The following is a 25,272-nucleotide window of genomic DNA, read 5'->3' on the forward strand; positions in this document are numbered from 1 at the left end:
TTCCCGTGATTAGCGATACTCAGCTCCATGTCGTGGGAACGAGTTGCTAGCTCTTCGAATGTTCTTGGTTTTATGCCTTGGAGGATGTAATGTAACCCCCAGTGCATGCCTTGAACGCACATCTCAATGGCAGAGGTTTCAGAAAGCCGATCTTTGCAATCCAGACTTAAGGAGCGCCATCTATTTATGTAGTCGACGACAGGTTCATCTCTCCACTGTTTCGTACTGGTCAGCTCTAGCATGCTTACAGTACAACGAGTGCTGTAGAAACGGTTGAGGAATTCCCTTTCTAGCTGGTCCCAACTGTTGATAGACTCAGGTTCGAGGTCAGTGTACCAGTCAAAAGCGTTACTTTTCAGCGAACGCACAAATTGTTTGACGAGGTAGTCTCCCTCTGTCCCAGCATTGTTGCAGGTTTCAATGAAATGAGCGACATATTGCTTCGGGTTGCCTTTTCCATCGAACTGCATGAATTTTGGGGGCTGATAACCCCTTGGCATCTTCAAAGCATCAATCTTCTTGGAGTAAGGCTTTGAGTACAGTACGAAGTCATGCGAGCTTCCTTCGTACTGTGTCTTGACAGTGCTTGCGATCATCTCCTGTAGCTGCTGGATAGAGAGAGATCCCATGAATGCCGTTGCTTGGTCTAGCTTCGGCTTCTCTTCAACTTTCTCCGCTGGTGGCTCCTCTTCTTCGTCGACTTCTTTCTTTAATAGGCCAACATTTGGGTCGACTTTCACGTCGGGCAGCGCATCTAGTTGGTTGACAAGTGCGGCAATCTGCAAGTCCTTCTCTTCCACAGTCCGTGTGAGCTTTGCGATTGCTTCATTCATCTAAGCTAGCTGCTCCTCGATTGAAGTTGCTCCAGTGGTCATGACTTGCATGGTTGTACTGCCGCTCGAATCAGCATCGGAGAGTAGGGACTCTAAGTATTTCCTCGGGCTTTCCCCTCTTGATGCCCTTAGCGAGGCTAGGGTAATCACAGGTTCGTACCTCAGGTGCTCTTGTTCCTTTGACAGAGTCAATGCAGGGGCGGAAGCCGTGGAAAAAAGAGCTTTTGCCTTACTTCGGGTTATGATGCCCGAAATATCACCACTTGCGGCGATGATGTTCTTGTTCTTTGCTTTGATTGCAGGAACAGCTTGATCCTTTCTTGATGCCATTTGCGTTTTTCGATGATTGGAAGATAGAGATGAGAGGTAGAGATGTCCCACTAGGCGTGCCAAGTTTGTAAATACAAAAAATTCCTGAAACAAGAAACAAGAATACGTGTACAAAATATATTTTTGTGTTTAATGATTTTGGAGTTACAATCTCTTTGTAATTTGATCCTCTGATTCTATCTTCGTAGGGTGTAGGTTTGTGGATGAGCTGTTGATCCAAAGGGCCGTCGGGGCTTGATCTAAGGATGAACAGTTGATGAATGGAACTTCAAGGGGCGTTGGGCTCGATCTTGAAGAATGGGTGTATGAGTTTGTTGAGGTTGTTGATCCAAATGGCCGTTGGGGCTTGATCTTAGGACGAATGGATGATGAACACTTTCTTCAAGGGGCCGTCGGGGCTTGATCTTGAGTCGGTGAAAGTTCTTCAAGGGTCGTTGGGGCTTGACCTTGAAGGAGGATTTGACGAAGAACGAAGAGTGTTTTCTTGATCCTTCGGGATTTGCTTGAGAGCTTTAGAGTTTCAAGGCTTCAAGGTTTTGGTGTGATGTAAATTCCCTTCTTTCTTTCTTTTCTCTTTTTTTTCTTTTTTTCAAAATGAATGCCTTGGCTTCCTATTTATAGAATTCAAAAACTTGATTTTTGGATTTAAATAATCAGATGAAATAAATCATTTCTGCCAGGTATTGACACGTGTCCTATTTGATGACCTTTCCAATTTATTTCGATTTTTCGTTGAGTCACACGCTACATGTAAAATTTATGTGACACGTGAGCGTTGAAATTTTAATTATTGGTCAACATTCATTTCACCGAAATTTTGATGTCTACAATGATGTCGTTGATCAAACTGCTAAACCCGGTGGTTCCAAGTGATCAATGTCCTGCAGAAGGATCGTGGTGGTGGAGAATGTATTCACCTTTTGATGGGATATTATTCTTTTGTATAGAAAAACAATGAATAATGAGGTTCACATTTTGACCAAAAAAGAATGAGGTGAACATGTAATTAAACCATATTTTGTAATGATTGATTTATTTCTTTAATGATAGAATAAATCTAACCATTAAACGCACGCCACTGAATTTTGTTAATTAATTAATTTCTTTAATTGAAACATTTCTTTGAAAAAGTAATCATTAAAGAAATAAATCAATAGAGCTAAACCATCAACCATAACCTCTGATTTTTTTTTTTTTTTTTTTGTCGTGAAAAAAGAATGAAGGATATCGTGACAGTCTATCTAACATTTTACATCCTATAGTTGAGAATAAGTGTTTTTTAACAATAGCGCTTGGATTACTTGGAAGTGAGAGATTTTATGTTCGAATCTCGTGAATGACGAGTTTGATACCAAATTAGGTTGCACATAGTGTGGTTTATCTAAACTTTTCCTTCCCTTAGTATAAAAATATCAATGTACTAAAAAAATAAAAAATAAAAAAAACAATAGCACTTAAATTTTCCACCTTACTATATAATAGCACGCATTAGCCACTCAATACTACGGTCTAGTGGTATTCCTCTTCATTTGTAAGTAAGAGGTCTTAGGTTCAATTTTTGCCATAGATGAATTTGAACCAAATTATTGTTAGTACATTATAAGGCTAAGCCCACCGCCTCTCCCTTAATGTAGAAAATATCATTTGTTCAAAAAAATAAAAAATAGCACGCATTAATTGGAGATTATCAAGGGAATGTTTCAGTTCAACTTAATGAGTTTAGTTTATCCTTCATATGTCGTATCTATCTATACCATTATTAATGTGTTATGGGATACCTTATGTTCAAAAAATTGTAAATTGATTTTTTTCAAAAATTAAAATACATAGAACCACTTAGTACTATCATATTATGGTTTACTGTGGTAGGATACCTCTTATATTATATTCGATTCTCGTCAAAGACAAAATATAATATATTAGGATGCAAATATCTAAATTTGATATTTTTAGATACTTTTTCTTACCCTTTGATGTAATATTGTAGGTATTAAAAAATGATAAGGTATTGCCACTTAGTGCTACGATCTAGTGGTATTTGAACCACAATATTGCTATTTGCTAGCCCATTGTGAGAAATCTTAAATTCGATTTTCACTGAAAGTGAATTTGAACCACATTATTTTTAACCCATTGTGAGACTTAGCCCACTCTCCCACTCCCTTAATGTAGATAATATTGTATGTTAAAAAACATGATAAGGTACTAGTGTGTTAATGATACATATAGATCCCTACAACAATTTTTTTGACCATACTTATTACAAATTTTATACTATTAATGATACATTATCTTTTCGTTTTTGGTTTTTCTTGAACGGTCGCTGGTTTCGAATGTATTAAATACGAAACTGTTTTTTCAAATTCTCACCTATAATATTGAAAGTGATTGAATCTCCTGCGTAGTTAATTACGAAGTTCATAAGAGTTTTGGCGTATAAATAAACTAGCTCGCAAAACTCAATCCAAGAAATTAGTCAAATGCAATTGGTGCTCCAAGTATTATGGCTAAGATGAGTATTAATTATCTTCTGGTGATTTTGATCTTTGCGAGTCCATTTGGGGTTATTTTTGCAGTCCCAACTGCCGAGTCTTCAAATTTGCTGACTTTGGATGAATGTAGAAAATATTTCTCCGTCAAGTGTGAGTTGGAAGTGAGCAAAAGTATTTTTAAAGAGGCTGTTGTAAGTGATGGTTGTTGCTATCTTCTTGTGTCTCTGGGTAAGCAATGTCACGACCTGTTCGTCAACGAGGCAATTGCTTCTAGGCCCAATGTCGACAAATCTCAAGCGTTGGCTATGAGTAAACAAATCTGGGAACAATGTCTTGCATCTATAGCTCCCCCAACGAGGAAACACTAAGCCCAACTCTATATTTCATCCATATGCTTATCTGAAAGAGTGTTTCTTTTTGTAGTGAATGTTGTTGTCTGCACTCTTGAATGATCATCTTGTACTCTTCTTATGTGTGTTTGCCTTTAATTCTACTCCTCACTTATTTTTCTGTGTGTTTAGTGTGTGAAATATATATATATATATATATATATATATATATATATTTTAGTTGATTCATCACTATTCGTTTCCTTTCTCCATTTAACTTTGATGGCATGTTTACCAAACGGGATTGAAGTGAGAAGAAACGGAATCATACCCTCCCAATGCATTCGAGCGTTTACTAGGATTCACGGAATGAGAAAGTAAGTGGAGTCCATTTAAAATACATATGCATATGTAGTATTCAGGTTCTGGTGATAAATAGGGTAGTGAACGTCACCATCACTTAAGGGTTATGAGCAAAAATATGTATTAAGAGACCGTGAAAGAATTTGAACCCGAGATGTAATAGTTAGAGAGCAAGTCCCTAACACAATCCACCGTAGGAGTAATTGAATTATGTTTTAGTTGAGTTTATAAAACACCAAAAGAAAATTGTGATGCCACACCAATGAGCAGCTTGAAGATTGGTTCTTCTTCTCAATTTTGCAAGTTATCCATTTTTCCAAGAAACGCGTATATATACATTACATCATGAACAGTTGTGCAGAGTCGTATGATCATACGACAGCCCAAATTAGGCCCCATGATCAAGTGGATTAGCAGTCTTTGGTTTTGATCAAACCCAAATATGTGGCCATGATTTGGTCAATTTCGTGTCTCCCAATCCAAAAATATGTCTAGAACCCAATCAGCTACGCGTAGCCTAGTTGGCATGGAGACAAAGTCATGGCTTGCTTTGAAATCTTGAACTAGTTTCCTAAACCTAAACCCTATATATATGATTACCCCATCCAAAACCACAGATAAATCCCACGGAAAGCACATTGAGATCAATCAATTTGCTGAAAAGAATTTGCAGAAAACCCTAATACACAACTCAACCCCATTCTCTTTTACATATATTTTCGAAGATCGATTGTTACATCCATGGAGAGGCCGGAAGGATATCCCCAAGTAGATGATATTGCTACATATACAGAGTCATCGAGCACGAGCACTTCATTTTTGGGCACCAAGAATGATATGTCACAGCTCGAAAGCGGCCTACTTCGAAGAAATATTAGCGACTTAGGCAACAGTTACTACAGATTCCAATCCCAAGTTGGAAAGTCTGTTGATCCAAAGTTGTTGGCGTTGGTAGAGTTTTTCAGAGAACTTTATTTTCGAAGGTTGGAACTGTTCAAGAAAATATTTCCGGGGGTTCAAGATAAGTTTCTTGAGGTGCCAAAGAAATTGCATGTGATATTAGCTCAAGTGAAACCGGATGAAACCAAACTAGCTCGAACTATGCAACGGAGTCTGAGCGTTGGTTCACCGCGGGATTTCAAAGGAGGGGAATCGGAACTTAGGCTCGAGCGATTCAAGGTGAGGACTATTGATACAGGCGATGGTGTTGAACAAGGTGGCCTGCAGGGTAGTAAACCGGCCAAATGATCTGGTGGTTTCCAATAGGGAAAACAGGAAGGAAGACACCAAAAAATGGAATTGTCAATGGTTTTGTATTTTTGGAGAATATTTTGACATTTTGATAGGATGTTCTTTAATTTGTACAGATAAGGATGATCAATAATGGGGTGCTGGGGAAATAAGATATTCTTTTATTTGTTTTTTTTTTTTTTTTTTTTTTTTTTTTTTTATGTTTTTGAGGTTTGTTAGTTGTTACCGATTTTGTGTACCTGACAATGTAAATAGGTTTTTTAAATATTTTTCTTGTACAATAATAATGTAATAATCTTGTATGTTCGCCTCTACAAATAGACGAATATTCAAAATTTACAAATACTATGTATTGTTGTTAGTCTTCAATCTTCATAACTTAATATACGGATTTTCCGAAGTTGTATGTGATAATGATATAAGTTGTATATAAATTTACATGCAATGGTTGGTTTCAAGTTGTCTAGTGAAATGGGTTTGAATGACTGATATTTTTTTTTACGTGGTAAAACTCCACATATAACTATATAAGGAGGAAAATTCACGGGGATACAACCGGTTATTGAATCCACCGAAAAAAAAAAAAAAAAAAAGATGTGGTATCCACACATTCTAGTTTATTTCTCACACATCCTTGATAATTTATGTTCGTTGATCTTTTTTAATTCATCCGATCCGACGGTCGAAAATTAAAAAGGTGTGTGAGAAGTAAAATAGGGTGTGTGGATATCACACCCCAAAAAAAAAAGGACTTGTACAAGACTTAGTGGCAGAGCCAAAATTTTAGGTGAGGGGAGACCTCACATAAATGTTAAAAAGAATTAAATAAAGAGAATTGTTATTGCACTCCGAAATTCTCATTCTCATTTTGTACTCCAAACTTTATATATTTAGAAAGAAAAATACATCCTTGGAGCTGTGAGCTAATTAAATTTTTTGAGTCTCTAAATGTTTTTCTTATGTTGAAGTCAACCTTCCAATATTCTCAAGTCAATATAGAAAGTAATTAATAAAAAATTAAAGAAGATTAAGAGAAATTAACATTTTAATATCAAGTCAATGAAAAATGCTAGGGATACTATGTTTTTAGACTATATTTTGGAGACCACATAATGTGGCCCCATTGATGATTGGATTCCTTATTTAGTGATTTAAAGAGATAGTCCAACCATTAATTGCTACATAATCATCTGGTCTCAAAATATGCATGGCTCAAGTTGACGCTATCTCTAGCATTACCCCAAGTCAATATAGAATAGATTGGGAATTTTCGAATAAATGAGAAGAATGGATTGGGAATTTGGTGAACAAAACATATAAAATTTCAAGAAGCAGAGGAGGAAACACTCAAAGTTTATTATTCTTCAGTTGGCAATGTAAAGAATATTTTTTTGAAACTAAACTAGACTTTAGATTTTAATTTTAAGAGTTATTGATTTGTTTATAAAATAAGATTGTAAACTTATTTTTAGGATGAGTGCGGTTGGAATTGAAAAGAAAAGAGACCTCTTATTTAACTATTGGTGAATAGAAACCAAGAAATTTGTGTAAACTAAAGAAGTATAATATTTTTTTAATAAAAGAAGTATAATATTAAGTTTATCAAAAAAAAAAAAAAAAAACATATATATATATAATACATAATTATTTGGAAAGATTAGTTAGTGAATCCTTAGTGAGAGTAGGCCTAGGCCTATGATGGCCTTGGAGTGCCTCTGGCCTGATAAGACTCAACAAGACAGACACTTATTGCACTTGAAGTTCTTACTTATACTTTTGTTCTTGTAGCATGATGTCCTTCCTTTGCTCTCTTTTGGATGAACACAACGCGCTCAGCAGGTCCTCCTTACGAGCAAAGAGATTGCACATAGCTTCATCACACAAATGCACACGGCACCTTCACATAGATGAATGACATGTAAGGTATGAAGTGTTTCACTAAGATCACTCTTCTAACCTAGCACTTAAGAACTTTGCTTTAAAACCTTGTATGATCAAATCTTATTGCCAATCAAAGAGGAACATCCTCTACACAACCAAATGAAGGCATGTGAATCCTATAATCTAGTTTAGACCAATTAACGTGATAGGCATGTTAGCTAAACTAGTTTGTTTAAACTAAGTTATAACCCCTAGAACCATACTGAGACAAAAAAAATTAGAGCATTACATATCACATAAATAACATCTTGTGAGTCTAGTTTAATTAATTGTGAGAACATGGGGATAACTGTTGCGTCATTGGTCGTAGTTTTTCTGTTTGCAGTAACAGCAAGGTGTGGCATGAAGTAATAGTGGCATTGCTTAGTGGTGGTGATGGTAAATAGCGGTGGCAGAACAGTATAGCAATGGAGATTGTAGCGATGAAAAAATTGAAGAGGTGTAGTTGCAACGATGGTGGCAACATGTAGCGGGGTAGGGTGATGGTATTGATGTTGGCAGAAGGTGATGGAGACGGAACACTTTCTAGGTTTGCTTTAGAATTGGTTTGGCCCCAAGTTTGTTCACACAAGACTTTGGTTTTCCTACTACACGGTGTCTAAGCGAGAGCGAGTATGAAGTGCGCCGCTGGCTGAAGCGAGGCTAACGATGGCAGGTACCCAATCAGAGGATCTAATTGGAAATTTGAAAGAGAGATACTGATATAATATGTGTGTGTACGTGTGTGTGTGTGTGTGTGTAGTGGTTTACTGCCAGGGCTTGCTCCGTCGGACTCATGGAGATCAATGTGCAAAGGAATTGCTCCGTCACATACAAACCTCTGTGCTTTCATGTTTATGCTTCTCTTTTTTCCGTCTCAAAAATCGGTCTCTCAAACAGCGTCGTTCGGCTTCAGTGGAAACTGAAAGACTGAGTTCCGTTGACTCACCAGTAAGACCACCAAAATCACTTGGACTCAATCTCGTCGGTCCGTTGGCAACGACCGTAATGGTCTGGTTAACAAGATCAGAACATCTTTTCTCACAAAATCAACAACTGGTGGAGATACAGTTTTGCCTCTATTCGTTCTTGGTGGCCCATTTGAGACAAAAACAAGTTCGGATACGAACCATAGGTTGTAGAAGTCAAAGATTCTGCAAGTGTGACTTGTGGGGCCATTTTATAATTACAAATATGTTTATTTGTTTTTTTTACTCACGTAGCACAAATTTTGTGGGGCCATCGAGTGTCTACGTATGCATATAACGGAAGAACTGAGGAAAATTGTAACAAATGTACGAAATTAAAATGAAATAATATTTAAAAGTACCGAATTGAAATGTTTTAAAAATGTATAAGATTACGATTGAACGTAAACATGAAGGGTTTTTTAAAAGAACACGCTCGGCAACTCAATGATGAGTAAGAACTTCTACTTAAAATTCTTTATGTTCGAATTACACAGTATTGTGTTTATAATCAAAATGGTTCATATTATGTATCACTTTGTAAACATTATTTTTGTAAAAAATGAATTAAAATTAAGGTCGTTTAGTCAATCTATTGTAGCAAATACATAAGCAGTTTGTAATGTTTTTACCAATTCCATTCATCTATTTGTATACAAGTTTTAATTTATTTTTCGCAAAGACAATTTTTATAAAGTAATTTATAATATGAACGATTCCGATCATAAACATAAAGTTATATAAATCGACAATAAATAATTTTGAGTAGAAACTCTTACTCACTTGTATATAGATATTTATTCTTTATAAAAAGTAGTTTACCCATAAAATACTCTCTACATTTGTATAATATTTAAGAAGATGGATAAGAGATTCTCTCCAGATCTCCTCCACTAAAATCATCGGATCAAATGATCCAAACTTTGGAAATTTTATTCAACGGTCCATTTTTTTTTACCTTTTAAATGTTATAATAATTTTTTACCGTTGATAAAATTTCAAAAATCTAAATCAATTGATCAGGCGGTCTTGGTGGTAGGGATCTAAAAAGATCTGTTCTCAAAAAGATGTTCACTTCAGATTCTATTTGTACAGTCATTACTGATTAGGGACTGAAGTGAGTACCAAATCTTAATCCAACTCCCAAAACCTGGATTTGATTTGGATCTGAGCAGCAAATCCCTCCTTCCGTACACCATATCCCTCCTTTTTTGGGTGATTCCAGTCACATGGGCTTTCTCAGTCCTGGCTCTGCTCAAACCCTCCATGACTTCTTTCTCATCCGGTCCTCTGGCCTCTTCCCTCCAACACCAATACAATTCCCTTCTCCCGCTTTCTCCACTCCCACACCCTAACTGAGCTTTGAGCTGTCCTGTCCATGACAATTGGCTCAACCCAAGCAGCAGCAGCATTAGTACCTGCTGCAACTCCAGCAGTACAAAACCCATATCTCACAATTTTCACTACCTCAGTGGAATATCCTACCCAATTCAGTGTATATGAGAGGGACTAAGCGGTGCTGATTTTTTTATACGAGTAATTTTTGAGCTGGTTGTGAATTTGGGTAAATTGGACAAACCCCATATATAAAGTGATGATATCTTCAGGGATAAACCTGGTGATGACGGTGATTGGGTTCGCGGTAAGCACCATGTTCATAGTGTTCGTGTGTACCAGGCTTGTCTGTGCTCGGATTCACCTCAGTGTATCTAGACGCTCCTTCCCCATAGCTTCCAGATCTGATCTCAATATTGTATGTTTCTTCCCCTTCCAGTTCTTTAGTTTTGATTTGTTTTCTGAAATGGATTGTTCGTTTATCAGTAATTAGCTTTGATTTTACTCTTATTAGGATAAAAGCATCTGGGATTTTCCATTGGAAATGAATAAAAAATTTCTTGGCGTCATTGTTATTGGTTTCACTTCTGTTCTTATTTAGTTATTGTGCGTTTTTTTCATAATGCGTAGTTCTCATCGTTTTCTACATTGAACAAGGTTCTTGGCTTTTAGTTTAAAAAAAAAAATTGGCGGGATGGTCCCCGAGCTTTAGTCTACTTCAAGCTTTGGTTCCTGAACTAAAAGTACGCGAGCATTGGTCAAGAACTTGTCACAAAGTGCAACAATGGTCCTTTAACTTCTTAATTTTCCCCTTTAATCTCTTTATTTTGGATGGAAGTTCTAAAGGTCTTACTCAAAAGGACAATCGCTCAACTTTGTGACAAGTTCAGGACCAATACTCACTGACTTTTAGTTCAAGGGACCAAAGCTCCAAGCTTCTCTTAGTTTTATGCACAATATTTATTTTCAACTTTTTTTTTTTCCTGACTTCCTGAGTTTAGTTTATCATTTTGAATTGATAGTTAGTGTTGTACCATTCAGACATTTTAATATATGTTTTCGGTCTTTGTATATCTCTTGACTTATTCTGGTGAATCACATAAAACATATACAAACAGGCCTATACATATGCAAATTTTCTTTCTTTTTATTAAACAAACTTATGTGGATACGTATCTTTGACCATGAATTTAAATGGTTCTTCACTTAATTCATGTACAGCTGGAACGGGGATTGCATGGCGTTGAACCTGTAGTAATAGCCAACTTTCCAACAAAGAAGTACAATGAAGCATTTTTTTCAGCTGTAGAAGATGCTCAGTATGTTATTTCTTCAATTCTTCTATTCCTCACTTTAATTTCTGTTTGCAGTTTTTCTCATTTGATTGATTGTAATATGCAAATGTTTGCGAGGTATATGATTTTCACTGTTCTGAACTTGAGTTCATTATTTCCAATTTTCCATAATATTTGGTATAGGTAATTGTAATAGTGAGGATTTGGAGTTTGGATTCTCAACCATATTTGTCTTATAATTTGTTTAGTATTGGAATTTGAAAAGACCTGGGAAAGGGGTAGAGGGAAGGATTTCCAGTGGTAATTGGTGAGTGTGTGTGGGTCATAATCTAGCGGGTCTTGAAAGGGTATTACATGTGACAGAGGAATTATCAAGAAATATAAGATTTCAAACGATTGTAGTTTAAAGTCAAAGCACAACATATCATGAAGGCATACACAATGACAACAACCCACACACCACCACCCCCCCCTCCCCCTCCCCCCCCCCAAAAAAAAAACAAAACAAACAGCTTTTCTTTGAAATTTGACCAGTACTCTTAGGAGACTCTTTTAGTACGTCTGCGTTTTACTGCTATTCCTTGCCATAAATATCTTTTATATTTGTACTTTGATCACAAATTTTTAATATTCATGGTGATAAAATTTAATGCTGTTCTGGTTACCACACTAGTCGTTCTAAAGTTTCTCATTAGGAGATACTGCAGAATCTACCAATTCCAGGATGTAAAGGGTTTGGATCTTTGAGAGTTGCAGATATCAAGTACTATGGATAATACTGATATCCTGTGTTTAGTTTGAGATGCTAATCTCCTCTTTCCATACCTAAATGATGATAATGTTTTTAAGAAGCACGCCTCCTTTATTCTCTTTTTGTCCGTTACATAATTCACCATTTTAATCTTCTTCAATAGATTTCCACAATGCAACAAAATCCAGTAATACCCTTCGAAATCTTTTCTTCGAGTAGCCTTATAGATGAGAATTCAAATAATGTGGTCAAGTGTCCATTGCCAAGTTTTGGCTAACTAGTTGTCTAGTCCTATGAGAGAGAATTTAAACATTTTTCCTTTTATCCGTAGCTTTTTATGTTAGACCGATGGACGGTTGTGTGTGTACAAGACACAAGTGGAATGATCTTGGTTAGAGTGTAATTTGATGATGGAAGTTGGCTCTTTCATTTTCTCTGGTCATTTGTCTTTTGTCCATTGAGAAAGAAGTACCAGGATCTTGGTTGCTCCTAGTTCTAATTCAAAAGGTTGGAGCTACTAGGTGTTAATTCTTTTCCAACGCGGCTGGTTAAGTCTTAGCATAGATGCCACATATCCTGTTTTTCTCCTGGAGAAATTTAGATTTGTTCTGGACTGTGGGATACATGAGTTCAACATCTAATGAGAATTTCTATGTCTGTGATGGGTAATTTTCTCGTAAAAAGACTTTTTTTTTTTTTTTTTTTTTTTTTTTTGAGAGAGAGGTTAATATGTCCTCAAGCTTGCAGGGTCAGTGAATATATAAGAATGAAGTTTATGCTAGGTACTTGTCCACTTCAATCTTCCATAGCCTCTGATTCATCCTGGGCTGTATTCAGTGTTTGGTCATAGATCATTTTCTTATGTTTCTAAAAGCCAGTGGTTACTTATTTAGTATTCCAAAAAGTATTTTATGAAGTAATTGATCAATGTAATTGTTTCTATCTTCACGTCCACTTACAGCTATTGCCCTCGTGATTTCTGATATCAAACTTACTTCATGTATATACTCTTAAGTAGTGCGGTGAAGCATCTAACACATACATAAAATGAGTGTAGAAGAGATGAGAATGCTTCGTTGGATGTGTGGGCACATGAGAAAGGATAGGATTAGGAATGAGGATATCCGAGGTAAAGTAGGAGTGGCCGAGATTGAAGGAAAGATGAGAGAAAATCGGTTAAGGTAGTTTGGACATGTGAAACGAAGGCCTACTGACGCTCCAGTTAGAAGATGCGATTACGAGACAGAGGTTCAGGGCCGATGGGGCAAAGGAAGAACTAGGAAGACTTGGAAAGAGACTTTAAGAAAAAACTTGGAGTAATTGGATCTAACAGAAGACGTGACACATATCCGAGCACAATGGCATTCTAGGATTCATACAACCGACCCCACTTAGTAGGATAAGGCTTTGTTGTTGTTCTTAAGTAGTGCAGTGTTTTCGTTCTGATGCAATGTAGGCATATTTAGAGGGCTATATAACATTTCCCAGTTCTTTTGGAACTCTCTTATTTTGTAAGTTTTAAACAATCTGGAAAATGCACTGCTCCTGCAGTAAAAGTATCCTTGTTAATGCCTAACAATGTAAATCGACCAAAATAATAGTTCTTTGAGTCCAAGGCAGTATCCTGCTATCCTGAATAAGTTCTCTTCCCATTTTTTGTACTCTGTTGATTCCTTAATCAGATTAAGTTAATCCTTTCATTTCAATGTTCCGCTGATATGTAAGGATTCTCTTTTCGGCCGAGTCAAGCCTGCTGTTTATTTCTTTAATGAGGTCAACTCTGTTGCTTTAGTGGTTAAAAGAAAAGAGAAAAGCAATAAGAATCAAATGAATAATTTTGTCATATTCTCCTATAATCTTGGCACTTTACAACAATTTCAAACATGTTATCTCGTAATCCTTGCATTTTTCTTATGAAATTTGATTTTTCTTTTATTTTGTAGATGCACTGTTTGCCTTGCGGAATACCATGGTGATGATGTATTGCGGATCCTCCCCTACTGTGAACACTCCTTCCATGTGACCTGTATAGACATATGGCTTCAGCAGCATTCCACATGTCCTGTTTGTAGAATATCATTGCGCGAGTTTCCTGAGATAAAACGCCTCATGCAACCCTTGTCCTGTTCGGCTATTCAATCTCATTATGGTACAGAGTCCTTCAATACCCTTTCTTATCGCTATCTCTTGAATAGTCGCGCATCAAGAACTCATGAAAACCATGGTATGGACCCCATTCAAAAAGATCATGCAGCATCAGAGGGTGATGTAACAGATGCCAGGGAGAATAGCTCCCCCTTAACTGAGAGTAATCAGATCTCTAAGGACTAGGGAAATAAGCATTTAGAAAGCCCATCAAACCCGCAGACACATTGGTGCCTTTGAATTCAAGATACATCCGCTTAATACGTCTGATTGGGCAGCGACGGGGAATGCGTATGTCGTAAAAGTTTGTAAGTAAATGCCATTGTTACCTTCTCTTAGGAAGTTGGTTGTTGGGTCTTCTGCTTGCTGTGTATAAAATCGTTTTGATTTAATCGTCTTTTTTTCTTTTTCTTTTTTCGATTTTAGGGTGGCTGGTGTTGGGCAGTTTTGTTAGATCAGTTGTAAAAGTAGAAGGAGATAAAGGTGCGGGAGGTTATGTATTTAACTTGTATGCCCCTTACCGTCAACTCTTTGCCATGTAAATGGAGAGAAGGGATGTGTTTGAGCACTCTCCCCTTTTATCTTGGGACTTAATGAAGCTTGAGAAGGGTCTAAGCGGTAACATGGGATTAAGATAATGATTTAGAGCCAAAATTTGATCTCAATTTCAACTTTACGCTCTTTTTAATACAAGCGATATTAAGTGAGGTGGATTGGAACGTAGAATCTCAGATGCACAGATAAACACTTTTAATCACTCACTTGCCCAGCTTCTTTTTATGAGATGTTTCTGTTTTTTTTTCTTTCCATCGGGTTGAGTACACAAAGAAGAATCAAGGAACAAATATTTCGGTAAGAAAATGAGATTATGAGACATAAACTCAGAGTAAAAAGGGTAAAAAAAATTAGAGTAAGAATTAGAAAGACTTGAACGTAGAGTTTAAGTAATGACATGGAGTACTTGGGACTGATGGAAGACTTGGTGTAAAACTAAGCACAGTGACGTTTTAGGAATCATACAGTCGTTCCCGCTTAGTGAGATAATTTCGTTGTTGTTGTGGACTAAGTACATCCCAGAAGAATCAAAGGACAAATGGAAAATTGCAGAAGAAGAAGAAGATGGGATCGTGGAAATCACTATATTGATTTTCTTCAACCTAAATCCAATATATCTCAAATCTTTGCACCCAAATATAGATGTGGCCTCTTTATGACCATCAGTCATTGATTGACACACATTAAATTTATGACAACAAAGTTAATAAAAATTAAGCTTATAAACACGTGTTTGTCAATAATTAGACCACAGAGAAACCACACTTATATTTTTGGGTGCAAAAAATTTGATATCAATCCAATTTAGCTTTTGCACCTTCGTGCCACATCGAAAGATTTAAATTTGCTCATAAATGTAAACCTAACCAGGAGTTGACATTTTTGTTTCAGAAAACATATTCATAAGCAGAGGCTTTTGAATGCACTGCTTCCTGCTGCTGGTGCAAGTACACAGAGTTCGTTAGTAGTTAGCAAAGGACAAAGATTGTCTGCCCTTTCACTTTTGGTGCCCTTTCACTTCTGGTGCCCTTTCGTACTTTCTTATTTTGTGTGGTCACGATTAAGCCACGTCAACATTTTATATTATTTTTTATAAAGATAAGAAGACAAAAATGAATAGTAATATAAAATATTGACGTGGTTTAACCGTTACCACACACAGAGGAAAGCACGGGAGGGCATCAGAAATGGGAGGGCAAACAATCTTTGTCACGCATTGGCAACGAGAGGGCATCGGAAATGGGAGAGCAAACAATCTTTGTCACGCATTGGCAGAGAGTAAACTAATGCTGTAAATGTTTGTGCGTGTAAATGGATAACATTGAATTTTGGAAAAAAGAAAATTTAAGTTTTGTGTCAGCCAGCAATGTTGGTTGAGTTTTATGATTGAGAAAATTGTAGTAATGGTCCTTCAATCTTAATTGAATTGGAGTAATAATCTTTTCAACTAAAAATTTGTGACCGTTGGTCCCTTAATTCATCAAAACGTGCATCTATATTCTTTTTCGTCAACTCTGTTAGAACTTTTGTCAAAATAAGTAACGTGCCATACACGTAAAGCTGAATCAAGGGGCAATTATGAAAAACCAAAATGAGAAACTTGTAGCAATAATCCCTCAACTTTAACCCAATTTAAGCAATAATTCCTTAACTTTAACCTAATTGTAGCAATGGTACTTCCACCATGATTCATTTTTTACGGAAGTTCTTATAAGTTGACAAAGAGGATCATAGTTGCACGTTTAAATGAGTTAAGGGACCAATGATCTCAGATTTTTAGTTGAGGGACCAACGCTCCAATTGAAAGATCATTGCTACGATTTTCTTTATATGAAAGGCTCCAACTATTTTTTTAAGAAAACATTGTCAATTTTAAGAATTAACGGGGATATTAGGAAATTTGGAAAGTTTTGTGAGAGGCTCTTAAGGGGAGTTATGAAGCTATCCTACACAATAGGCTATTCATAATAATTCAATATTGAACTCACTAGTCACAGTAGTTAAAAATCTGACGTCTCATTCTTAAGTGAAGATGAAGTGAAACAATTTTAAAGAAAACACTTTTTTTCACATTATCTTCGAAAACTCAAAAGAGACCCAGGATTATTCAATTGTCATGATACCAAAATTTAATATACATAAAATACATATAAGAGAACTGTTTTTAGTATTTCAAACAACTCATTTACAAAAAAAATTTCTTCTAAAGATGAGTTCAAGGTTATTTTTTAAGGTCAGACGACAGTTCACTATTATTTATAGAATTATACAAATAAATCAGAAGAAAGCACCAATTCTCAATAAATAAGAATGCAACAATTTCATTACATATAAAGACTGCGGCAAGTGTTACTTGCGAAGCGAATCCCTACATAATTTTTCAGTTTTTTCGAAACATTTCGTACATAACAAGCTATAATATAAATAGAACAAGAATGTTACATGTGGTTTAATTTTCTAGTAAATAAAATGTTGAGTTTCTCTCTTGTATTATGGATTTGAAGCTCGCACATCCTCTAATTATTTTAATAATTTCAAACTTTCACACCTACTGTTATAATAGTAAAATTGGATACATTAAAAAGAAAATTAATGAAAATAATTTGAAAACTTTAAGTTTTAATAATAAAGAAAAAATAAAAGGTAAAGTGAATAGTACCAAGTTTGATTTTTTAGTGTAAAAATATGATTTTTCGTTAAAATAAACAGTATTATGAGTTTTTCGTTAAAACTCTTACATTAAATCTCTTAAGATACGAAGTACAAATGATGACTCACGGCAGATTTTCCAAGATGCAATATCGACACATATCCACATAAAAAGCCACCCAAATTCTTCGGCTTTTGAATGCCATAATGCAGACATATTGGCATGATGGTGGTACATATTCCGGATAAAGATTGTCTACCTTCTTATTTTCGGTGTTCACCCATGCATTTCTGTTTACGATTAAATCACGTTAATATTTTATATTACTATTTATTTTTGTCTTATCATCTTTATAAAAAATAATATAAAATATTACCGTGGTTTAACCGTGATCACACAAAACAAAATGATATGAAAAGACACCGAAAATGAAAGAACAAACAATCATTATCCCCATATTCCACCTCCACTCGTACTACTGCTGTAAAATCACTCCGCCCTCGTCAAATCCTCGATCCATGGCAACAAAGTAAGTCAAAGAATACTGGCTACATTTTCCATTGTATTTTCACTTGATTAAACACTTAAACTAACATCGTATTTAATGAAATGTCTAAACTTTCAACTTGGTTTAGTTTTGTGTGCAATAATCCTTCAGCTATGTCCCTAAAATAGATGGTTTCGATAATCCTATTACATTGCCAGAGAATTTTTAGTATACTCGAAACACCGTTATATAATATTATTATTTCACTTAAAAATGAGAAGTTCATTCATATTATCACACATGAAATAGTACATCACATAACAAGTATCCTAAGAGCACATAAAAATTTCTTGTAAATGAGAAGAAAAAAGTAAAGAGCAGTAAGTAGATGTACAAAAAAGAAAGTAATTAGTGTTTCTAATTACGTTAGTTTTAGTTCACAATAACAAATTTCTACTCAATGTTTTAATATCAAATATTTTGTTTTTGTATTTGTATCCTAAGGTCTTCATGAAACGAGGTTACGCTTGACCATAGCCAATCTTGCCATGATCTCGGGCCAAGTCCCACGATTCGATCGACATGATCGTACAACAATTGCATTATTACTAATATATTTTGATTACAAGATCATTAATAAGTACGTGAACGATTCATATTTCAAGTGATTGAACTCATTTACGTCTTAAGTTCAGTGAGTCCCACGTATTATGATAAAGCTCATTTAGGCAAGATATATATATACATATATATATGTATGTATGTATGTATATCAAGTGTCGCATTCAGTTGAGAAGTGTGACTTTGCGGCAAGAACAACATTCATGGGGGTCACATGGGATTCATCAACGGGTAGCTAGCTAGCTGAAATTCTATGGAATGGGAGGAAACAACACACAATATATAGTTAGTTACTTCTTCAAAAAGTTAAAGTACGTAGCAACTGGCCATACCACGGCACATGATTGCTTTAATGTACCTAAAAATGCAGGTCGACTCAAACATGCAGTTTGTTAAATTTAACCACTTTTAACTAGTACTAATCCTCCATAATAATTAAATAATTACAATCCTAATTAGAGTGGCACTCACGCCAACAAGAATTACACCATATGTATATACAAGACTTTTTCCACAATACTTGACACACAAGCAACTTAATTAAGATTACAAAGGAATTTAAATGTCTTAGCTAGAGTGCGAGAGAATTTTACAATTTTCTTTCTTAATTAGAGCTGATTTACCTCGTAAACAATGATTAACCATACTGGTCCGATTTACCTATCACAGAAAAACTGAATTAAAGTAACGAAATCTTAGAAACCAATGTAGAGAACCGATGAGTAGAAGTGAAAACGTATCATGTATTGTAGATTACTACTGATCATGATCAATGCTAAAAACATGTTTTCTATTTTATATTTGCATAAAGCAAAATTTGAAGCAAAATTCTGTTGAAATATACAGAGTTCATGGACACCCAATATTTGTCTAATTCTTTTACTTCCATCTAAATTTTTGGATCAAGATTTTACCCTCTCCATTCCCAAGCGTAAAATCCATTATTTCCATGACATAATACTAAAGAATAACCAAAACATAAAAAAATTTAAATAAAAATAAAAACAAAAAAAATGCATAATACAAATATTAAAAAAAAAAAAAAAAAAAAAACAAAGATCTACATATAACAAACCCGATCGATTTATCCGTACTACATCAAAACCAAATAGATTTTTCCACCTAATTAATCAGATTCTAGGCTTGATCATAGCTCTTAGAGTGTTCTTCATCACCACAGTGAACTCCAATTTCCCAGCAAAATCTATTTTCTCACCAGCCGGGTAAGCACTCCACTCGAACTCCTGCACCATCCTCGCCAGCATTAGATGAACATGCACCGTCGCCATCCCCAACCCCGGGCATATCCTTCTCCCGACCCCGAACGGCATCATTTTAACTCCGGTCACTCCGGTTATATCAGCCTCCTCCCGGCCGGACACAAACCGGTCGGGATCAAACTTTTCCGGGTTGGACCAAATTTTCGAGTCCTCCGATATGCCGGGCACGTAAATCTCCACATTCACATCCGTCGGTATATCGTACCCGGCCAAAGTAGTCGGCTCAGTTACTGCATGGGTTAATGAAAAGTAGGTAGGAGGGTGCTTTCGTAAAAGCTCCTTTACTACAGCTTGCAAGTAGGGCATCTTCTCCACATCTTTCTCGTCAACTTTTCTGTCGCCCACAGTCGCCTTAACTTCTTGGTACAGCTTCTCTTGAACGTTCGGATTTGTTATGAGCTGAGCGATTCCCCATTCAAGAGCCGTGGCTGTCGTGTCGGTGCCGCCGTTTAGAAACTCCGAGCAAAGCGTGACCAATTCAGCATGCGAAGGCGAAGATTTTCGTCCCTCCACTTTGAGATCGAACAAAGTGTCGAGGTAGGAGAACGACGTCGCTTTGAGATCCGAACCTGGGTTCTCGAGGGCACGGCGACGTCGTTCGATGAACGGGACAATGTACTGAATCTGCTTGTTTCTCACTTCCAAAGCCCTATTCCTCTGCTTGGAGAAAAAGGGGCTTAAAATCGGCAAATAATCGTCGATTCTGGGGTCGAGCACGATTAAAACCATTTTCATCATCTGATCCATTTTCTCCACGGTCTCCTCGTCCATCACGATCCCGAAACACATTGCCAAAAGGATACAAAACACGGCAAACCGCGCGTTTTTGAGGACCGAAACTACGCCGTTGTTGGCCTTGGCCTCGTCATTAATCCGCTTGATGAGTGTGTCCATGGCATTTTCTCGAACACTTCGGAACTCCTTGAGGCGGGTGGAGCTGAGCATGTTCTGGACCATGTTCCGCCGCAGGGACCGCCACACAGGGCCGTAGATTGAGGCGTTGACGGTGAACTTATTGCAGCTAAAGATAGTTCGGGTGGGGTTCTCTCTGGGTCGGGTCGCGAAGACGACCCCCTTCTCGATCAAGGCTTCGTGGACAAGTTTGGCGTCGCTGAGGATGATCATGGTTCGGGTACCCATTTTGAGAGTGAAAATGGGGCCGTACTTTTTCCGGAGATCGTCGGCATACTCGAAGAATTGTTTTCCGGAGCGGGCAAATTGGAAGAGGTTGCCGACGATCGGCCATCCCGGCGGACCAGGAGGGAGGTTGGGGTGCTTGGATTTGGACTTCTGGGTGAACACGAAGATCAACCCAGAAACGAGAAACGCAAAGAGGGTGAAAAAAAGGTGGTAGTAAGAAGAAAGAGAAGCAGAGGAGAAGGAGAAAGCAGCCATTGATGAATACACGGAAGGGTTTGAGTGTGAGGAAGAGAGAGATGCGTATAAATGGGCAAAGCTTGAAATTGCAGGTGGGATCAATAAAGGCTCGTTCCTACTACTTTGAAGGGTTTCTTGCACTTTCAGTGGCAGAGCAGTGTGGTTGGTGGTGGGTGTAGATTGTTAAATGCTACCTCCCAAGCTGGCGATCAACATCATTTAATTTTAATATTTTTATTAATTAAAACATTTCAATAATCTTAAATAAAAGAAATAGAACTTGTCCAATTCATCTATCTTCTAAGATGGTAAAAAAATATAATATAAAATTATGATAAAAATAACATTACTCAAATTTAACAGTGATATAAAGTACGGGCAACTACTCCATTAATTTGGACAACTATTTTTATCACTTGAGTACAAATTTTTCTTCGAACTTTTTCAACGGTTCACACGAGACAATTCTCAATTACATGATTAATCACATTTCAGAGAAGTTCAGCATGTCTGCTGATGGTTTTGCTTTAATCGGCGCATAATTATGGTCAATATCGTGTTTGGTTTGGTAACTTTCCTCCTACAATAGTTTATCGGTAATGATAAATAGATCAAAATATTAAATCAAATGATGAGTTAACAATAAGAAATAAACACGTTACTCAGCATGTAGATAATAATCTAATCATAACAATTATATCATCTTGTTTACAAAATTTAGTTTAAAAATTTAATCTTCTTAATATTACTCTAGTTTATAATTTACTTTTACTAAGTTTGGTAATAGAATTCGTCGAAGATCAATACGTCACAAACTATATTGGGATTGTTTATGAGACATAGCAAAGGAATTTGTTGGGAAAACGAAATGGACATGAATAAATAAGAGTAATAAATTGGTGATGACAAATGGTTGAGTGAGTGGTGCTATATTATGGATGGGATGGGGATGGGGATGGGGATGGACACAAATTTATGGAGCAGAATCGGTCAAGTCTGTGGGTTTCCTTAAATCCGCTAACTATTTGTTGGTTAAGGGTAAGTTTGTGTGTTGTGTATCCTTGCAGTTGCTAGTTTTGAGTAGAGTAATGTTAGAAAAATCAATTTTTTTAAACTAAATTGTAAACCAAATGATGTGTTATTAATAAGAAACAAACACGTTAATCGACATTTAATTAATAATCCAATTACCTACAACCACAATATTTAGTTTGCAAATTTAATTTTAAAAAATTTGATCTCCCTAGTATTACTCTTTTGAGTAACTTGTGGGTTGGATTTTGATTTGCAATTCAGTGTTGTTTATGTGAAACTTGACTCTACCACATCTTCTAGAAACATCTTTAAATGTTTAAAAAGAAAAAAAATTTCAGAAGTACTTTTAAAGTTCGTTGGGAAGTGCTTTTAAAATAACTAAGAGCGCTTTAATTTAAGTGTTATAAATAGGGAAAAGTGAGAAAGAGATAACTTTTACTAGAGATAGAAGTGGAATGGATGCAATGTATCACACTGTTTATTTTTCGTAATTGTCTCACACAAATGATGCGGGTAAAGATGGTGATAGGGATTTTACCACTTGCAAAAGTAGAGATAAAAATACTTAAAAATACTTGCAAGAGTACAAAGTTATCGTAGTATAGCGGCTCAAGCAAGGTTGTTTTCCGCAGAGATTGAATGAATAATTTATGTTAAAACCAAATCTTAATTAATTATTTGAAAACAAAGTTTAGAAAAAGGTGATTTAATGACCTAAAATATTAAAAACGAATTTAATTAAAAACAATTAAATAAATTGAGAAAGTAAAGAAAACCAAAAGAAAATAGTTTTGCAATCTATTTAAGTACTAGGGTTTCGCCGTAACCTTAACAATCATACATAGTTCTTCCAATTACTTATGAATTACACATACATATTTTGAAGGTTAGATTTCCTAAAGTATGCCCTACTTGGAACCTCTAACATAGAATGTATATCTAACATGCACCTGTCCGTGGCGTCTAGATCGAATATGAACATGCAAGACTCATTAAGTTTTGTGAAAACCTTTTGAAAAACCATACAACCCTTAAGACATGTCGTCCATCTTAAGAAGTTACACATATTAACCACAAGAAGCCATCAGCAAATTCAGGGGCAGCCCTCCACCAAAATTGCATCAAATTACTTTTCTAAATATCCTAATGGTGGCCAATCATCAAGACAATTAGATAGTTTAAAGCACAATGATTAATAATTCAAAATTTGCGTGCATAATATCATAAGCAAATTGAAAATAAACTACATATTCTTGCTAAGGCTCGTGGCCTCGCCCTAGCAAACGAAACTAGTTACTAACAACCATAAAACAAAATATTATTAAAAACATGGATAGAAAGCACCTTGAGAATACAAAGTAATGCGTTCTCTCCCCCTTATCTCCCTAATGGCTAAAAAGCCTTATTTATACTACTACAAAATAAGATTCTTCCTATAAAAGGACTTAGAATAAAACTAGGAAACATAATAAAATAATAAAACAGAAAATAAAAGGTCTCCTATTTGAACTAAAATTCAGAGTTCTCTGAAAATTAATCTTTTGACAACCAAATAAACTCCGATTTGGTCTCAAAAGGTCTTTTTTTAAAGCTAAAGATGTCCTCAACAAATCCTCAAAGGGAATCTTTCTCAAAATATGCCATCTTGACCTTCAAAATACTCAAAACGTCCAAAAATATCAATCTGGGAAAGCTAGGCGCTGGACCTTTATTTCATCGCCACGGTCAAAAGGCTTGGTAGAAAATTCTGATACTTTGACACAATCATCTTGAAAGACTCATGAACATAATCCAATTGGAATCACTCCAAAATTCATCTGTTTGGTTACTTTTTGCACCAGAGGAAGTCGAATGTCCTATATTGAAAATATATAACAAAGTATCAAAATTCTACCAAAATAACTAATAAACTATAACTAAGATTAGGGTAAAATATATAGTATAATATCGACTCATCAGATGGGAAAGGGATATTGGTATTATTGCTTTCGATCTTGATATTATGTATTGTTTGATCATACATTGCATGCTCTTTATATAGAGCAATTTAAGTGCAAAAGTCTACAAGGAAAATTAATACATCTTGAAAAAATGCCATACAACAACAAATTATGACAATACTACTATTTCTAGTCCTTTTTATTTTTCACTTTTGGTTAAACCATGTGGGTATTCAATTCCCATAGTTTTTACAACATTAAATGTTTTTTTGGATGAAGTATCATATTTGTTTTTCTTACATGTCATTTAAAGTGTTTTTCTAAAATCCACTTGAATTTTTACTAAATATCACCCAGAGTAATGCTAGGGAGACTGAATTTGTAGACTAAGTTTTGTAAACTAAATGATATGGAAGTTGATAATTGAATTATTACTTAAAAGTTGATAAACGTGCTCATTTCTTATTAATGGTACATTATTTAGTTTGCAATTTTAATTTATAAATTTAGTCTCCCTAGCATTATTCTATCACCAAAAACACTTACACTTCTAAATGAGTACTTAACTTTTTCGGCTAAATATTGTCAAAATTGCTTTTTATAATCTAAAAATACTGTCAATTGTTTTTAAAGGACAATGATTCTCTCCCCTCCTTTCACATTCTCTATTTTGTTTTTCTCCTTCTATAAAAAATTAATATAAGACGTTGACATGGCTTAACATTTAATTATTCAAATAGGAAGAGAGGGAAGATGAGAGAAAAAAAGAGAGGAGATAATCCTATTCTGTTTTTAAAAACACTTTCATACTGCTTCTTCGAATATTGGGCCATTTAATCAAATAGGCCTCTATAATTTAAAACCTGCGATCCCATTCTATAAGTCCAAGTCTTATCTAACGCGACAAATGGGCCGCTGCAAATTCGGCACAATTCGTTGTGCCCCATTCATAGTGTCACAAGACATGTGTGGCTAGTGGTGGAATCGAATAGGTAACTGAAATGTAAGGCGAAATCACAAACCAACGAACACTCGTAGGGACGAGTAAATCGCAACCGGCACTGACACGGCCAAGTCAGTTTACCCATTTTTAGTTAACCGATTTGGTCGACCGGAAGAAATCGATAGAGTTGAGTTTTTCGGATGATTTAGGTGAAGCAAAAAGGGGAGGACAGTATTACGAACCCATTCTCAAAGCTTGCAATTGATCTCCAAACAACAGTCCTGGTGGCGATGAGAAGGAGAGAATAGAGAGGAGACCAGAGGAGACGATTATGGCATTGTTGTGCACATGAATATGTGATGTAAATGACAT

General features: G+C 35.8%; 3 protein-coding genes across 3 annotated transcripts; 2 read left to right on the forward strand and 1 right to left on the reverse strand.

Annotated features, from left to right (window-relative positions):
- The first annotated feature begins 4,953 nt into the window (after positions 1-4,953).
- On the forward strand, positions 4,954-5,967 carry LOC137733617 (uncharacterized). The gene has a single exon (XM_068472753.2). The coding sequence runs from the start codon at positions 5,089-5,091 to the stop codon at positions 5,593-5,595; it is 507 nt and encodes a 168-aa protein (XP_068328854.2). The 5' UTR covers positions 4,954-5,088; the 3' UTR covers positions 5,596-5,967.
- A 3,512-nt stretch (positions 5,968-9,479) lies between these two features.
- LOC137735660 (RING-H2 finger protein ATL38-like) lies at positions 9,480-14,666 on the forward strand. Its single transcript, XM_068475106.2, has 3 exons — positions 9,480-10,239; positions 11,043-11,140; positions 13,811-14,666. Exons 1-3 carry the CDS (start codon positions 10,081-10,083, stop codon positions 14,196-14,198), a joined length of 645 nt encoding a protein of 214 aa, XP_068331207.2. The 5' UTR covers positions 9,480-10,080; the 3' UTR covers positions 14,199-14,666.
- A 4,432-nt stretch (positions 14,667-19,098) lies between these two features.
- LOC137734699 (cytochrome P450 77A3-like) lies at positions 19,099-21,169 on the reverse strand. Its single transcript, XM_068473960.2, has one exon. The coding sequence runs from the start codon at positions 20,998-21,000 to the stop codon at positions 19,456-19,458; it is 1,545 nt and encodes a 514-aa protein (XP_068330061.2). The 5' UTR covers positions 21,001-21,169; the 3' UTR covers positions 19,099-19,455.
- Between the last annotated feature and the right edge of the window lie 4,103 nt (positions 21,170-25,272).

The sequence above is a fragment of the Pyrus communis genome, chromosome 7 (assembly GCF_041283825.1).
Source record: "Pyrus communis isolate YQ-2024b chromosome 7, ASM4128382v1, whole genome shotgun sequence".
In the NCBI taxonomy this organism is placed as follows: domain Eukaryota; kingdom Viridiplantae; phylum Streptophyta; class Magnoliopsida; order Rosales; family Rosaceae; genus Pyrus; species Pyrus communis.

Bases quoted from the DNA above. Each gene is read 5' to 3' on its own strand.
- LOC137733617 (XM_068472753.2), top strand. From the start codon at position 5,089: ATGGAGAGGCCGGAAGGATATCCCCAAGTAGATGATATTGCTACATAT.
- LOC137735660 (XM_068475106.2), top strand. From the start codon at position 10,081: ATGATATCTTCAGGGATAAACCTGGTGATGACGGTGATTGGGTTCGCG. The intron at 10,240-11,042 runs GTATGTTTCTTC...ATTCATGTACAG, and splicing joins CCAGATCTGATCTCAATATT to CTGGAACGGGGATTGCATGG. The intron at 11,141-13,810 runs GTATGTTATTTC...TTTATTTTGTAG, and splicing joins TCAGCTGTAGAAGATGCTCA to ATGCACTGTTTGCCTTGCGG.
- LOC137734699 (XM_068473960.2), bottom strand. From the start codon at position 21,000: ATGGCTGCTTTCTCCTTCTCCTCTGCTTCTCTTTCTTCTTACTACCAC.